Source organism: Cariama cristata, unplaced genomic scaffold, assembly GCF_000690535.1.
Source record: "Cariama cristata isolate BGI_N322 unplaced genomic scaffold, ASM69053v1 scaffold6982, whole genome shotgun sequence".
NCBI lineage: Eukaryota > Metazoa > Chordata > Aves > Cariamiformes > Cariamidae > Cariama > Cariama cristata.
Genome location: NW_009604343.1, coordinates 17,886 through 34,783, shown reverse-complemented (window position 1 = coordinate 34,783; position 16,898 = coordinate 17,886). Strand labels below are relative to the sequence as shown.

General features: G+C 40.7%; 1 protein-coding gene across 1 annotated transcript; it reads right to left on the bottom strand.

Annotated features, from left to right (window-relative positions):
* Window positions 1–8,538: 8,538 nt before the first annotated feature.
* Window positions 8,539–16,641, bottom strand: RALB (v-ral simian leukemia viral oncogene homolog B). The gene is made up of 4 exons (XM_009695552.1): window positions 16,483–16,641; window positions 15,146–15,354; window positions 12,152–12,329; window positions 8,539–9,217 (listed from the first exon to the last, which is right to left on the bottom strand). Exons 1-4 carry the CDS (start codon window positions 16,594–16,596, stop codon window positions 9,098–9,100), a joined length of 621 nt encoding a protein of 206 aa, XP_009693854.1. The 5' UTR covers window positions 16,597–16,641; the 3' UTR covers window positions 8,539–9,097.
* Between the last annotated feature and the right edge of the window lie 257 nt (window positions 16,642–16,898).

Here is a 16,898-nt window from a genome sequence, read left to right as displayed (position 1 = left end):
GGGTTGCCAGGAGAGGTGGGGCTGCTTGGAATCGGGCTTGGATGCTACAGAGCTTTTCAGCTTTCACTTCCTTAGCTTTTCCGCAGCTAGGAACAGGCTGTGAGCCCATTTCAATTTCTACATTCAGGATAGGTCTTCACTGACTTCTTTAACTGAAAGTCATGTTTTGGGGTTTGGGGTTGTTTTTTTTCGAAGAAAGAAAGAGAACAGAAACTAAGGCATGCATCCCTTTGTCAGAGACTTGCATTTCAAATACTCCAAACCTATGTAATACCTTTGGCTTTACCCGATTTTTGTATCATGGGGAAGACTGTTCCCCTGGAACCCATATCCCCATTTCTTTCCAAAAAAAGACGAACAAAAGATAAGTTTTAACTTGGTGTTGATGCAATATTCACCCCACCCAGAACCAACTTTGAAAGCTCATGTAAAAAACATGAAGAGCAATTTTTACTTAGGTCTTGTTATGAACAATTCAGAGATAAGAAACAAGGCAAGACACGTCTCAGCTGCAAGTGTGAACATGATCTCAACACTGCAACATTTTCCTTGCCTGGCTAGAGATGGGTTGGCAGCATGGGGTATATGAAGGTAGGTTACAGGTGACAAGAATGTAAAAAGCCTATTATTAAACTAGGTGTAAGCAGTCTTGAAACTTCATTAGGGCCAGAGAATTCAGCCCTGGACATTGCGCCTGCTTGATTATTCACTACTTGATTATAGAAATTAAGATTAAACAAATACTGTAAACCTGAAGTTAAATTGCAGAGAATTCAGATGCAGCTCTTCCTGCCTTCTGACTGGGCAGCGGATGGCAAGCAGTCTGTATCATGGACAAATTCCACGTGCTTTCCTCTTTCAGGAGCAAGTGAAATCATCTTCATCACAAGTTTTCACCAGATGCAGGGGACAGGTCATTTGCTATCCTCCAACTACAACTACAGAAAAGGAGTGAATCGCAGAACTGCAGTGTGCTAAAGGTGCATTTGTAGCACTGACCTATTTTTGTTCATCTGCCATGGGAGAGACATGTGGAAACATTGTGGTTTGATGGATTTGATTAAAAATATGCTAATGAATAAAGAGAATTAAGTGCATCCCTTGGGCTCCTGGCAAGCTGCCAAGATAGACACTGGGACCACCAACAGGGGGGTCCTTATGCTTCAGCTTTTGCAATCCTTCAGATTCCTACTGCAGAGGATGGTGACCCAGCGGAAACAGGGCTTAAAGTTGAGTGGTTTATGTGTCCTGCCTCCACTCTTCTCCAAATGCCACAATACTTTAAAATTTATGCCCCAGGTGCTGGAATCAGCGAGCATAAGAACATCTTTGTTTTCATTGAAAAAAATACTTCTATCATCATTGTTGAAGAAAGCAAGCTTGCAAACATGAAGCAAGTGCATTCAAAAGGTTTGGAAACAAAAGACTCTGAAAGAGAACTCCAAGTTCATTTTCTAAATAATCTCATTATTTCTAAACCAAATGTAGTTTTGGAGGCCTGACTTATGGCTTTCAAGCTCCTGAGGCAAAGCTGCAAATGTGGCCTTTATTCCCACGCAGGAGAATCTCTGCCTGCGCTCCTCCCTCCATACTGTTCAGAAAGGGGAGGAAAAAAAGGCAAATCAAAACAACTCAAACAGGCATGGTGTTACCCTCTGCTCCACAACCGTTTGCTGCACTACCATCATTGCTCAAATGGATTTACTCAAGGTACCACATAAGAAAGCTCTAACCTGGCCACAGGAATAGGTGAATCATATACTCTGCTGCTGTTCCTCAGGTAGGAAGCAGCTTTCATTAGCAAAGTCTGAAGTGTCCAGCTCTCTTAAGTGCTCATAATCCTTCTGTAGGTGGATCCTTCTGTGGGTGGTTGTTCTTCCCATAGCCTGATTCATTCTCTGTTGTCCTGCAGTCTTCAGAGCTGGAACAAGGCAGCTGACCACAGCTGGGGACATGAGTGCCTGTCATCCAGTGGGACTGCTCAGCACCTAAGTGGAGTTCAGTCACTAGGAATGAATGGAAAGATGGACTCATGTTTAGTTAAGCTGTCTGAACCCAAGTAGAACTAGGAATATTTGAAACCCTAGGGGTAAAGATGAACATCCAAGGACAAAGAACTAAGCAGACCTATAAAGAACTGGAAAGAGAGACCCAAAAGTGAAAGAGGTTTTTCCACACCCATGACCAGGGCACTAACTAGAATAGCCATATCTAAAACAAACACCTAAGTCCACCCTCCAGGCATTTGTTCGGCCACCTAGTAAGTTTTGGTTTTCATAGCTCCACCTTCCAAGCAGGAAACAAAATTTTAACTTCTGATTTCTGAATCTTGTCATTCTAGGCAAGGATATTTCTGCCAGGGAGGTCTGTGTCTGACTAGAACCATCTCCCATCAGGTTCTCATCAGCCTTTCTAAAAGTAAAGAGCCAGACAAACTTTTAGGAACAAAACTGCAGGCTATCTTGGGCAATGCTGCCATGATAGCTTTAATTTAGAAACAAGAAAAAATTTGGCTATTTTTTAGATAATTACTCCTTCCCCCAGTCCACAGTTTCCCTTGTTTACATGTATAGAAGTGTAATGCCATCATTTTGTGGGGAGGGTAATCATGTTACAGAGCACTCTTACAGACCACAGGTTGAGAAACACTCATCCAAACAGTGAGTTCAGTTTGTTGTATGTGTTTTCCTTTTAAAACAAAAACAGAGCACTGTTAAACAGTAGGGAGTAACTCTCCTTGTCTCTCAATGCTACATGTATGCACAAGTTTGTCCTTGAATTCTGGTATTTGGCCTATTAAGCCAACATGCATAAAACCTCCGATACACTGAACACTAGACTTTAAAAACAAACTCTATAAACTCTGATTATATCAAAAACATGATTCTGCCTCAAAGCAAAGTAACAAAGCTCATTGAAGGGAACTTACTGTAAACTCTGGAGATTAATCAACTTTATTAGGAAGGCAAGTGCAGAGCATACAGTCCCAGTCTCACCTCAGCATTTTACCTCCAACTCCCTTCGGAGCCACAAGGCTTAAGGGGCCATTTGCTGGTATTTGCCTAGTAGATCCTATTCCCACAACAGACACTAAGTAGTTTGAGGGAGGAGAGACCAAGGGGCAGTAAAAAAAAAAAAAAAAGAAAAAAGATTTTTTAAATAGGATATTCCCCCACCCCCAATTAAGGCTTTATATTTCAAAGAAAATCCAGCATCTTTAGTCACCCTTAGAGACAAAGTGTTTTGTGAAGTACTGCACAGTCCCATGGAACAATAAGTATTCTTTCTGGCATGCAAATCAGTGCTCAGTGAGCAGAACAAACTTACACTTGCAATGCAAACTGGTTTAATGCCATAGAAATCGTAAAGCCACCATCCTCATGAGAAATTGAGTGTTCCGCTGCACACTAGAATTAACATTAGCATTTGCATGCAAAAGGAAAACTTTAATTTAGAAAAAGGTCTCTTACTGCATGAGAGAATCATATGGCAGTACAACAAGAACAGAAGAATCCAGTTAGCATGAATTTCTATGTGTAATTCAGGTAGCAGATTAATAGCAGCTACACCAAGGGGCAGTTGAGCATGCTGAGCAGGAGCATGCTGAGCAGCCCCTCTCCATGGTAGAGCTTCTAACTCCTAAAGCCACAAGATGGAGCCAACAGTTCTCAGGAAGAGGTGCCTGTGCCATCCCAGGAGTCCCCAGAGCATTTAGCACACAGAACCACATTAGTTAAGTGTTCTGGTTGGGGCAGAAGCCAAGCTATGTATCTGCAATCGTTTTCCAATTTCATCCTGCTGCAACTTAAGGAAGGCCTGTTCCTTACAAGCACGTACAGAATATCTAAAGAAAAAGGTGCCATTCCGGGTTTTGGGTATAGCTATGCAATACAGCTGTGCTCAGAACCCTCTCCTGCCCCCTCCGCAACACTTTTCATGCTACTCTTTCTCTGCTGCAGAATATTTAAATTACTTCACTGGAAAGGAGAGCTATGTAAACCATGACAACCTGAAACACAGGGCAAGCACCATGCAAACAAGATTATGTAAACTGCTGTAACCTTTGGCCAGAAGTCATCAGCTACGGGATGTTCTGCCTTCCAACTTGTACAGCCGTGGCAGCAGACTCTGCACCCAAAGTTTACTGTGAATCCCATTTCTATGCCACTCCAAATTAAGTGGCATAGCAGTGCAGTGAGTCTGTCCTGAACCATCCTGCCTCAGAGGCATCTCAGCTTCTCTGCTGCAGTTTGTTCATCGCAAACCAACACAGAGAGTGGAGACTGGCACACTCAAAACTAAAGATCAGTATTTCCACACAATGTTGCTTATTCTGTTATTTGAGCCACAAGACTGACTAAAGAAAGAGGAAAGCAACTCTGTCATTTACACAGTTGATACAAGCTGTCTGATCTAATTATGTTGTGGAAAATTATCTATGAATGAATCAAGTCCAGTTCAGTCCTGAAACATGCAGACCATTTCCAGAAAACCGACGATGGGGTCCTCAGTCACCTCCTCCTCCCCTCCCTTCCCACAGTCTGCAATATAATAATCATGTTACGGATTTGATACAAAGGTTAGTTCCAGATACTGAAACTCAGCAGTTGCCTAGTTCAAGAATCTGGGGATTAGACAAGCTTTTAGGACACTGCAAAAATCAATAACAAACAAATATTATACCTGTTTTTCTTTTTATTACCAATAGTAATACAAATCAGTTGTATTAGCATGATAATGAAAAGTGACCAGTTTTATAGACATTAAAAATGTTTGTGCAAGTTAGAGACAAAGCTCTGAAGCTATGCAAGAAGAAAATAAGAATTTACATTGTATAGTATAGCATACATAGTTTAGAGACAGTTTTATTAAATCTTGCAATCAGAATCACTTCCTCTATGCTAAACCTCTTTCTTGGTGTTAGAGATAACACCTTCCCCTCCCAAGAGGAACACCTGCCATTCCCATGAAGTGTGGCGATTATGGTGAAAATCATAGCTTTTTTTGTTCCTCTTCCCTCCTTCTCCCAACTACAAAGTCAACAGGAGGTGAACGTTGCAACATATGCTTATAGCAATTAAAGAGAGCTTATGTAGACAGAAGCTCTGAGTTGAATCAATAAACAGTATCCTCTTCTTGAGCAAGAATTGATAGACCTGTCAGCCCCTAGTACAGGGTTAAGGCTTTGGAAAGCTTTTAAAAAAAAAAAAAAAAAAAGATCTTGGTGAGCATTTAGTTAGATGCATTTCCCCTCCCATCTCTTACTACATTCCAGATTGTAGCTTTGTGCCTTAGACCTAACGTATTCTTAAACATTGTATTAGCCAGATAGGATTCAACTGAACTTCAGATGGCTATTAACATCTTACTGAAGTTTAATGCCCAGTGAACATACGCATACATCTTTCAAGCCAAACGTTTGCCTAGAAAGGGCAGTAAAGGTGTATTACTGTGTATAAAACACATATAGCACAAGTCATTGAAAATGCCTTCATGCTGCATCTGTACTGCTGTACTGTCATCTAGAGAGATGCTCCTAAAAAAAAAAAAAAAAAAAAAAGAGTCAGGTCTGCCTTTGCACTCCTGGAGTTTAATCTGCTTTTTTCATATAATGGCTTAGCCCTCATTATAATAGGGACTTGTCTCATAGATGTTTGCTCCAAGCAGAAGGAAGACTAGAACTTTTGAATAGGCACAGCTAAGCCACATATGGAAGATTGCATATAGCAGTAAACAGCTGCCTGACTTTATAGTAAGCCATTACGCAAGAATATTTGAATGCTTAAGTGCAAGTGCATAGTCAAGTCTTGCATGACTTCCAGCTTCAAATATTGAGTTACTTGCCTGCAGCCATGTTCCAGAAAGACTTACACGAGTGCATTATACTGATGAAGACAAGTCTTGGTCTTTATTTACCTAATATGCAAAGGCTGCTAGAACATACCAGCTTCAATACAGCCTTCAGTTGCCTCAGCTACACAGCATGGCTAGCAGGCAGCCACACACACTCCCTCTTGCCAAAGTCCTCCTTCTTTGATGTACCTGATCTGCAAGTATTCATTTAGATTAGAAGCCAAAGCTCCCATTACTCTGCTCACAGGAAGCCCTCAAGTCCAAAGGTAGCATTTCTCTGTGCCATTTTTTATTCACTCTAGTCAACCCACTTGACATTGATGTCCAGTGAAGCACACCTGGAAGTCATTCAAGGACCCTCAAATCATATTGACCCTATTTAGAAGGGCATGCATTCAGGCACTTCCACCATAAGAGGCAGAGGCAACAGGATTCCAACCCAGGGGAGCAGTTTTATTGCCTTACTGGTACAAGTCAGAATGCTTGTTGCCCAGTTATGAAGTAGCCAAGGTAGCTGCCTTGTTTATCATGTTTTCAGCGATAACTGGAAAGTTAAACTGAAGTTTGTTGCAAATACAGAAGAGGAATACTGAAAAGCTGCTGTACTTAGTCTCCAGGCCTAGTCTGGAGACAAGGTGACAAGCACAGAACGCTGAAGAGATGCAGTATCAAGCCACGAAGCAGCAAGCACCTTCTTCTAAGTAAGTCCACCTCAGTGGTGAAGCTTTATCAGTTAAAAAAGTAACCTGAGTGAGAACAGCACGTGTACTGTAAGAACAGCAATGGAAGACTCACTGTTGTGAGTAGAAATTCAATCTGTCCTATCAAATACTGTTAGGTACTTTAAAGAAATCAAAGGTCAAGGCATACAAGTCTCTTGAGCCAATACAGCTGAGCTGCTCATTGTGAGCTTCGCTGAGTTCATTATTCATATAGCAAGGAAAGCTTATTCAGTTTTGTTAGACACATTTTACAATCTGCCTCAGAGGGGCTTGACCTAGATAAGCTTGTAACTTGAACTCAACTGTTGTTTATCCTTTAGGTTAATTAAGGACTTAACCTTTAGTTCTCAACTAGAACCAAACATAAGTGAGTTGCCATCCTCCAGAAGCTGTCATTAATTTGCTCTATGCACAATATGAACTCAAAAGTGGACTTTATCCGTGGAAGTTCAAGAGGAAACTTTGTTAGAAGTGTTACAGCTCCAACTGCCCCACTAGGTGCTCAAGCTTTAGACATACGTGATATAGCTCAAGTGACAAGTTCTGCAAGCCAGCAGGCTCCCAGCCTCTGCTTCAAAACTGTATTTGTAATACCAGTCAATTACACTGTTCAAAGAGAATTATCTCCAGAACTGGTTAACCATTCTTTCTGCATATACAAGATAACATTACCAAAGAAGGAATTTAACTTGACAAGAATGAAGATTACAGCACCTTTTATTTAGTACAGTTTCCCCAATCCAATGAGTTGCCTGACAAGTTGAACTAGTTATGGAAGACAATGAGTTTGCGATAAGTCCCTGTGAAACCTCCGGCCAACAGAGGTTCTGATATCTAACACATCTTACTTTTTTCGAAGTTCAGAGGTGGAATGCACAAGAGCAATCTAATACATGTTTAAAAAAAATGTTCTTCAACCTCAAATTACAATACTAAGCACTGAACAGTATTCACTACTCCTTCACCTCAAGAAGAAACACTTTGTTCATTTAGTGCTGCAGTGTGCTTCATTGAACAACCACATAGCATACTCCTTTCACCAAGTAACTGTGTTTTAAGCATCCAGTTAACAAGGAAGACACAGTTGCTACTTTAAGTCTCTACTCCTTCAAAATAGAAGATAGCCATAATTTGTTAAGAGACTTCACAACCAGAAGAGACAGTTACTTTCCACGATAGTGACAGAAGTGGTTTTTTTGGCAACAGCACTTAAAACTGCATCAGAAAGCTCAGTTCAGTCAGCTGACAAAAGGACATGCTAAGTACTGACTTTCGCATTTCTAGGCTGGTTTTTGTTGATCAATACATGACCACCATTGCATAAGTGACAGCAAAACTCAACATGCATCCCCATGTGCTAGGCTGCTGTGCATCAGAAACAGTACATATAAAATTAACAGTGAATAACAGATGTGGCAACTGCTTAACTTCATTTGTTTTTTTTTTTTGACACCATACAACTCACTAGCCAGCTAGTCATTGAGAGGTAGCATGTATGCCTCACCTATTCCAAGTCATGATTGTGTGTGACTCATCCTTACTCAAAGTTTTCATCTTCAGCAAGACAGACAGATGCAGATGTTCCCACTTTCCAACATGATCACAAGTGTTTCAATATAAACAAAACTGATGAAATCAACACTTTGGTTTTCACTATTCCAGTACCAAGGAGGGGAAGGAGGATAGATGTTGAGAGAGCATAACTGAGTCTAGCCACAATACATAGACGAAACCCAGGACAGCATTTCCAGGAGATGGTGACAATATTATTATTTTTGAATAAAAGCTTACAGTCAATTTCTCACCCCATACCACTAATTGAAGGGTGAGAAGACAGACCAGTAGGGAATGCATCTAGCCAGTATTTAAATATTAATTTTTGCATTGCCTAAATAAGTCTGAATTGAGTCCATAGGCTTGATTCATGAATGCTGTATTGACTAAACAGAATATAGAAGAAAGTTTGTTTTGAGTTGACTCTCAAGTTAGTCGCTATTTCTTATATGGAGTGTGGGGAAGAAGCCAACAGATTTCAGTGTAAGAAATATCAGTGACAATTAACACAAGATGGAGCCTCAAACCCTTTACCAGATGTCATCTAGCTTTTCTGCAGTTTGCAACATCAAGGAGGGCAGCAACAGTAGAAAAAAAGTGTTTGAACCTGAACAGCTGTGCTTGTTAAGGCCAGTAGAGGTTCAAGAGAAACATATTCAGAGAAACATTAGAGTAACTAGGACATGATTACAAAAGTACTTCGTATAATCAAGCAGAAGGATTGTAGCTCTGAAACCGTTTCTAGTTTTGAAAGACACTGGGAAGATGGAGCCCATTTCAGTTTAGGTAGGCATAGGTTTTGTTGGAAACCAGAAATGGTTTCAAAGTTCTGTTTTCACATTTTGAAGGTGTGATATGCAAAGCAAAAGACTGAGGGAGTCAATACAGACTTCCTTTCATGAATCCAGCCCTATATCCTTAGTGGTATTTTATCCATGCCACCTGTAGATATTTACAGTTCCCAAGCATCACAGTAAGCAACATCTTTCTTTAAAGCTTTTCTTGTTCTTGCCACTTTTCTTGCCATTCTTGTCTTTGTTTTCTGACATTTTCTTTGCTCTGATTTCTCTCATTAAATCAAAGAACACCTAGGAGGGAAAAATAAAGAAAGATTAAACAAGTTCTGCCACCAGAAAGCAGATAAAAGCTGCTGTGTTCAGCAGCAAATAAACATGTAGCACCACACTGTACCTAATACAGCACAACTGAGCCTAGACATAGGTCCCAGTGACAAACTCAACATCAGAATTATGTAGCATGTCAAGCAGTGGCAAGTAGTACCACAATCTTACCTGGCTATCAAATTGTTCAACAGCCCTGTTATGAGAGCTTTCTATTGAATTGAAGTCTTACACAAAAGTAGTATTCAGAGTTCACAAGAACATTTGTCTGTGCCTAGCAAACATTTGTAGGCAAATCGCTCTTGTTAACTATGCAAAGCATTTAGTCTAGTCCTTTCCATGTGGTTACAAGCACACTCTGCTCAGTAGTATTCTGCCTGTCTTAATTAAAAAGCTGCAGCATTCAAGTGACAGTGTCAGGCACAAAAATTTCTCTATGTTATAAGAAAGATTCAGAGAAAGTCATTACTCTGATATTTTCCCCAAAATTCTAGCTGATTTCACCACTGTACACCTGATGTCTAGGTTGCATCTTAAGTGGTATGTGTAGCTGTTTTATTGTAGAAAGTTATTGGGAAAAATGATTTTTAGGATTACAGAAAAAGAGCTTAGTCACTCTAGAGACAGGCTTTTCTTTTTTAAGTGTGGAACTACACAAGTCTTTGATACTTGGAAACAAGACAAGAAGATCATGCTACTGATCAGAAATAGAATAGTTTCATTCAAAATCCTCTTAAGATTGTTTTTATTCTGCTACAGTGTCAATGCACAGTCATCACAATGGCCGATAACTTGCCTTAACAGACACAACAGTGCTTATATAGAGGATAACCAGTATGTCACACAAGCTAGCTAGAGAAGACCTATGACAGCAAGTCTAGAACACCATCCTAGTACACTCCAGACACACAGTTACATTGCTGTTAATCCCAACTGATCAGAAAGTTAGTCTCAGTATAAAACAGGGTGGTCACTTGCTAGTCACATGAGACAGCTCATAGGCAAAAGCAAGTCTAGGTATTCATATTTTACTACATCACCCAGTTTATGCATCTGACAGTGACTTTCTAGTAAGATTCTGCAAGTCAGAATAGTTCTTTACCAAATTTAAATTATGCTATGTCCTTTAACACCAAAAGGTTATAAATCAAAAGGTCTCAATTCAAGAGTTTCATATACACTGTTTTAAACCAATAATAAGAAATAGAGTTCCTACTAGGTAACTTATGCACCAACAGCATTTCCATTAGTAAACCAATATAGACTAGAACAGGAAGCTGTCTAGAAGAACTTAAGAATACAGCTAGTTGGCAAATGTTCTTTGTCAAAAGAGAAAACTGCTTACAATTTGTAATCTTTAAACAAACACAGATTACCAAGCCACACCTTTGGAGTCCTTAGGGGGCCCAACAGTAATTTCAGATCATCTTCTGTGGATTGTTGAAGTAAAAAGGCACCCTCTTCTTCAAGAAACACCCACTACACACAGAACGAAGGAGAGGCTTGAAACTGATTTTTCCCTACTACTGGGCAAACATTCCATAGTCATAACTGCACCAGTACAGGCTAGGGTTGACCTGCTGGAAAGCCGCCCTGCTGAGAAGGGCTTGGCAGTCCAGGTGGCCAACAAGTTGACCACGAGCCAGCAACATGCCCTTGTGGCCAAGAAGGCGAATGGCATCTTGGGGTGCATCAGGAAGAATGTGGCCAGCAGGTTGAGGGACATTATCCTCCCCTTCTTTGCCCTGGTGAGGCCACCTCTGGAGTCCTGTGTCCAGCTCTGGGCTCCCCAGTTCAAGACAGACAAGGAACTACTGGAGAGTCTCCAGCAGAGGGCAACAAAGATGATGAGGGGCCTGGAGCATCTCTCTTATGAGGAAAGGCTGAGAGAGCTGGGCCTGTTCAGCCTGGAGAAGAGAAGAGTGAGGGGGGATCTCATGAACACTTATAAATATCTTGCAGGTGGATGTCAAGAGGATGGGGCCAGACTCTTTTCAGTGGTGCCCAGTGACAGGTTATGGGGCAATGGGCACAAACTGAAACACAGGAAGTTTCACCTTAATATGAGGAAGAACTTCTATACTTTCAGGGTGGCAGAGCACTGGTGGAGTCTCCTTCTCTGGAGATATTCAAAACCTGCCTGGACATGATCATATGCAATCCACTGTAGGTGAACCTGCTTTAACAGGGGGGTTGGACTAGATGATCTCCAGAGGTCCCTTCCAACCCTGATGATTCTGTGATAATTCATCTCTCTTCCAGAATAACCCACCACCACCACTGTTTATGCATGAAGCCAGCAGCAGAAACATGCTGAGAATAACTGTCCTAGACCAGCACGAACAAGTCAAAACAGGACAGGGACACAGAAAGAAGAGTTCTTCTCTCAACTCAAAGTAGTCTTGGCAGAAAACAAGAATAAAATCTTTACCATTAGCCACAACCATATGTAGCTTTGTAGGAAAGGAGGAGCAATTTATAAGTGTCTATAGCTTGCTATTTATTGCTGTTATTATAACACAGCGTATAAACAAAATAACATACTTCAGGGAATTCTTAAACCCATTTACCCAATGTACTATTGGAAAGCTATTGGTTCAGGTACAAACAGCAAAAACAAGACAGTAACATTAACTTGTACTGAGTCTCTGGCTCCTCTAAGCTAGGTATTTGCTTAAGTGGACACATTCCAGTAAGTTGTGGGTTTTTTTGGTTTTGTTTTTTGTGGGTTTTTTTTGGTTTGTTTGGGGGTTTTTTGGTTTTGTTTTGTTTTTTTTAATAATCTAGGCTTTCAGAAGTCCAAGTGTGGATTTGCTTTTGTCCCAGCAAGAGCCAAGAATTAGTCAGTCAGTTACTAAACAAGTAGTAACAATCTAATCAAGCAGGTGTCATTTGTCTTACCTTATCTACATTCGCTCTAGTTTTGGCAGAGGTTTCTACATACTGCACACCCCACTCCTCTGCCTTACTTCTAGCCTCTTCCACAGGCACTTGTCTGCGCTCTTCCAGGTCAGATTTGTTTCCCACTACCAGTAAAGGAATTTTATCCTCTTCAGCCTTCACACGCAGGATCTGTTCCCTAATGCATCAGGTATTCAAAATAAAAACATCTGTGTTAGTAGTAGCAACAAAATCTCCACCTTTATCAGCAATGGATCAAGTGGTCTGCACATTACTAGTGTTTACAACAGTACCTTAGAATACATTTCTCAACAGTTGACCACACCCTTTAAAATTATTGCAAGTTTAACATCATAATGCTATGGGCTTTACACTAATAAAGCCTCACATGTCCAGGAAGGAAGTTTTACTATTTAGTTAAGTTTACTAATCATGCTCTAATAAAGAAGAGCTGTACGGCAGAAGAGCAACTCACAACAGAAGTTCACATCTGAATAAGGAAAAGAGTACAAGTGCCACGTTTGCCAAGTTTCACCTTGGTATTCCCTCACCACCTTCAATTTCCAGTCTACATCCCACTTCAATATAGGTCTGGGCAACATCAATGCTTTGCAAAGGCAGTAGGTTGGGAAAGTGTAAGTAGCTGGCAAAGATCATTCTTAATGGCTACCTAAACTTTACACAAAGGAGAGAGTTACTAAGTAGCATTGAACTAAAATGCTAGCAACCTTCCTCCTTCAAAGACTCAAAGAAAATATTTAAACTATCAGCATTAACCTAGCTATCCTTTGTCATTTTAAAAGGACCTATCAGCATCCCAGAAAGGACACAGTGATACTACATGTCAGTCTCAAAGTCTGTGCTATTACTGGAGTAAAACACAGGTTGAAACCAGACTGACATGTGCTGCTGTCCATCTAGGACACTGGAAGAACTGTACCAGTCTACAGCTATTTTTAGATTGCTTCATTTTGTTATGAACAAGAGCCAAACTAGGCACAAGCATGGTCCTATACCCCCCCATCCCACAGAGTTACCACGCTACTTCAGATGCCTGCACTTTCCATCCACAGAACAACTGAATATATGTAGAGGACATGAGAATCTAAAAGTGTTAACACTGAAGCAGACAATCTGCTGTTGCATTCAATTGCACCTTCACACATTTTTCAGATTAGAGAGGCATCAACAGCAAACACTACACAGCATCAGCAGGAGAACTGGGGTTTAAAGATAAGCCCATAGTTCATTCAGTATTCAACTTTTTCATAGTTCATGATTTTCTAACTTCTAGAATTCTATAGTACCAATCTGCAGTTCAGCCTGTGAAGCTGGTGACTCATACTACCCATTCCCCTCTCCTTCCTGGGGAAGAGTTTTCCAAGGAGCTGGTTCTTGCATGTCAGCCTAACTAAATATTCCACTTAACTAATCTCACTATATTTGGTTAATTCCAAACCACTGAAAAGTAGGAGATTCTCTGTCTCAAAGCTTTTAGGTCTTTCTTGCTCATCTTTAGGGTTAGTATTGCTTTTTCATTGTTTTCTTGTGCTGGGATCTTGAACCAACACACAGTTAACCTAGTCACAGAAGGCTGACAAATACACAAACAGTCAAGATAACCACTTCTACTCCTTTTCATCCAAAGACTCAAGCCTTGGGTTTAACCTTAGGTTTCACTTAAACACACAAGACAAAACCCAGGCTGGGTACTTCCAAGTGTCTCATTTTCTTCCTGTTTTTTTGAATGGTATCTGACTTTTTCCTCCATCTTATACCAGGAATAGTCTTGACTACTCAGTTTTGCAGTCCTACAACAGTTCAACTGTTGAGCTCTTTCCAGTACCGCAGTTAGAACAAACCAAGTAGAACAGCTCTGCTTGTGTGTCCCACCACTGTCAGCCTTCTGAAGTCTAGCAAAGTCAGAAGTATTATGTGACAAAGGAACAGTATTTTTACACCTCTTAAAACATCATGCAGTCTCCTACCACTATTGCAATAGTGTAATACATTAGGAACCTGGACCAAAGTCCTAAAGTGCAAGGGGAGTTTGCCATAGCTTTAAGAAAATCCTAGAAATAGGTGTCTACCTTAGTACCAGCACTTGCATTACCAATTAGTATCTCTTAACCTTGCACGACTGAAGCAAACTGAACATAAGCCAGACTGACAAAGAGCTTTTATTCCGGCAAACATAAGGAACTCCTAACACTTTCCCTATGTTTTGGAAAGTTTTACTTCAAGTTGGACAGCTGACCTAGGGAACCTCTGGATTACCTTCTACACTGAGGCAAGAGCTATTATCAAATAAGAGTTAGAACACTTGCCATGAAGAACATGGCTACATGAGTTCTGAGACCAGGACAATGGTTTAAACCCCTTGTTTTAACTTTACACTACACAAGCAGTTTCTGTGCTCAGTCCAGTGCTGATTTTCACATTAGAACTACTAATCCCAAAACAAAAATGGAAGCATTTACTACTACTGCACGCCTTTCTAGGAATACATCTCCCTACAATAGTACTGCTTGGCTGCCAACCCCGGTTTGGCACCAATCCATACCTGAGCATGGAGGCTAATCCTTCCTTTCCTTAGAGCACCTGCTTCTAGCAGTAAGCAATACAGTGTCTGAAACCTGGCCAAAAGGCAGACTTAATTCCAGAAGTACTGTTCTAAAGATAATTAAACTTCACATCTACAAAGACTGAAAGTTGGCTTGAATATGCATGTTTTAAGAGTCCAAGAATCTGTTACTTGCCTGAAGTTGCTGCTGGCATAATGTACTTAGAAGCTGCAGGCATGAAGACAACCAGAGCCAGAGGCTCAATATCGTGGTTTAAGTCACCAGTTACTGAGAGCAAAATGGTTGGGTTGCCAGTTTTATTGACCCAATGTTAACAGACAAAGGATAAAGAGCTGTAGCTTTTAAGAAGCGTTGTCAGAGTAACATAGGGACCAGATATTTCCCCCTGCCTGGGAGAGAAACTACTTACCGGAACTCTGCAGTTGCTGTGAAGGATTCATGCTCTGTTATTGAGAAGACTAGAAGAAACCCTTCCCCACTACGAAAATAGTTATCTCTGATAGCTGCATAATCCTCCTGTCCTGCTGTGTCCAGAATGTCTATCTGAACTTCTTCACCATCCAGAACTACTTTCTTTCTGTAGCTGTCAGCCTTGGTAGGTTCATAGTCTTCTACAAACTGAAGATAAGAAAGGGATTAGCGTTCAGAATTACTGTCAAATAGTCTCAGTACTTGTCCATATTCATTCTCTTTCACTTCAGTGACATTTAAATTCTCAAAAACCTTCTCATAATTCAGTCAGCTACTAAGTTCCACTACTTTTTTTAGTTTTACTATAAAAAGCAAATTATTTAAGCACTTAATACATCAAAGAGCCAATCTGCCTAGTCAAGAGAAACGGTCTTGCTACATGAAACACTGTTCACCAATTTCAGCAAAATTTAAGGCACAAAAATGCAGTATAAGCTACCAGCAACCTGGTGGCCTTATCTAGATCTCCCATTTCAAGAAAAAGCATTTGCGTGTACTTTAGGTACAGGTATCTGAAACTTCCACAGATGTAGATGACAGTATCCAGCTGTTAAACATGAAAACTTGCTGCATAATTACACAGGCACATACCTTAGTCCGTTTAATATTGATCAGACCCACAAAGCCACTGCCAGTTCAACTTGTAGTTATCTGCTGACAGCACATATCCAACATAGGTTCCTTACCTTCCCACCTCCTTTCTCTCAGCCTCAAAGTACAACAAAAGGCTGTGTCGTGAGCCTGATTAGGCTGGCTGGCCTTCACTAATGACTATACCACCTGTTCAGATACTCACATCACTACAGTATGTGTGAACAGCCTATAGATAAATACTAACTTCTGAATTCCTTTCACATGCTTGTCTGGATTGTCTGATCTAGCTTCCTGTATATCGCTATGGAAGAATTCATGCTATGAGCATGCCTACTTCATCATCCACCTCAGAATGAGCTAGAATGTGTACTTCTGACTTCAACCTTAACCGGCCTAAAAGAAACTGCAACACAAAGTGGCCAACTGTTAACAGCCTCTGGACACTCAGACAAGCACGTGCATATTATGCATGTCATTTGAAGACTGTTTTTTCACTAATAAGCATCAATATTATCTCCCTTAGCCAAAGATGTTCCCAGAGGGTACCCTTCCCAGATTCCTACATACTTCTCCTGCCAGTCAGGTCATTTGCTACTTACATTTAGTTCTCCTGTCCCACTAAAAAAGTTTAGTAAGCTGTATCCATTGGTACTTTAGAGAAGCTGAACCAAAGCTACTTACTTCATCATACATAAATTGAAGAGTCAGTGCAGATTTGCCCACACCTCCACTGCCAACCATAATTACTTTATGGAGGGCCAAGGAACTCTGGTTCTTGCTCTTGCTGGCAGCCATTGTCCTGCTTGCCACAAATGAAGTGCCAGGCAACCAATTAGATCTGAAGACAGAAGAAACACAGTCACCATCCATGACATTAGTGACATCATGGTAGCATGCAGGTAAAGCATCTCACTAGTGCTGAAAGATCAGATTAAAACCCTGCCCAGCAAGCCTGAGGAATGGGCCATTTCAATGCACCAGCAAGCAAACTATGTCACTGATGTCTAAAGTATGAGCACGAATGAGGTATTAGGACAAACAGAAGGTATCTGTGACAACAGTACCATTAATAAAAGTGCCAAAGGCTTCTCAAAGCA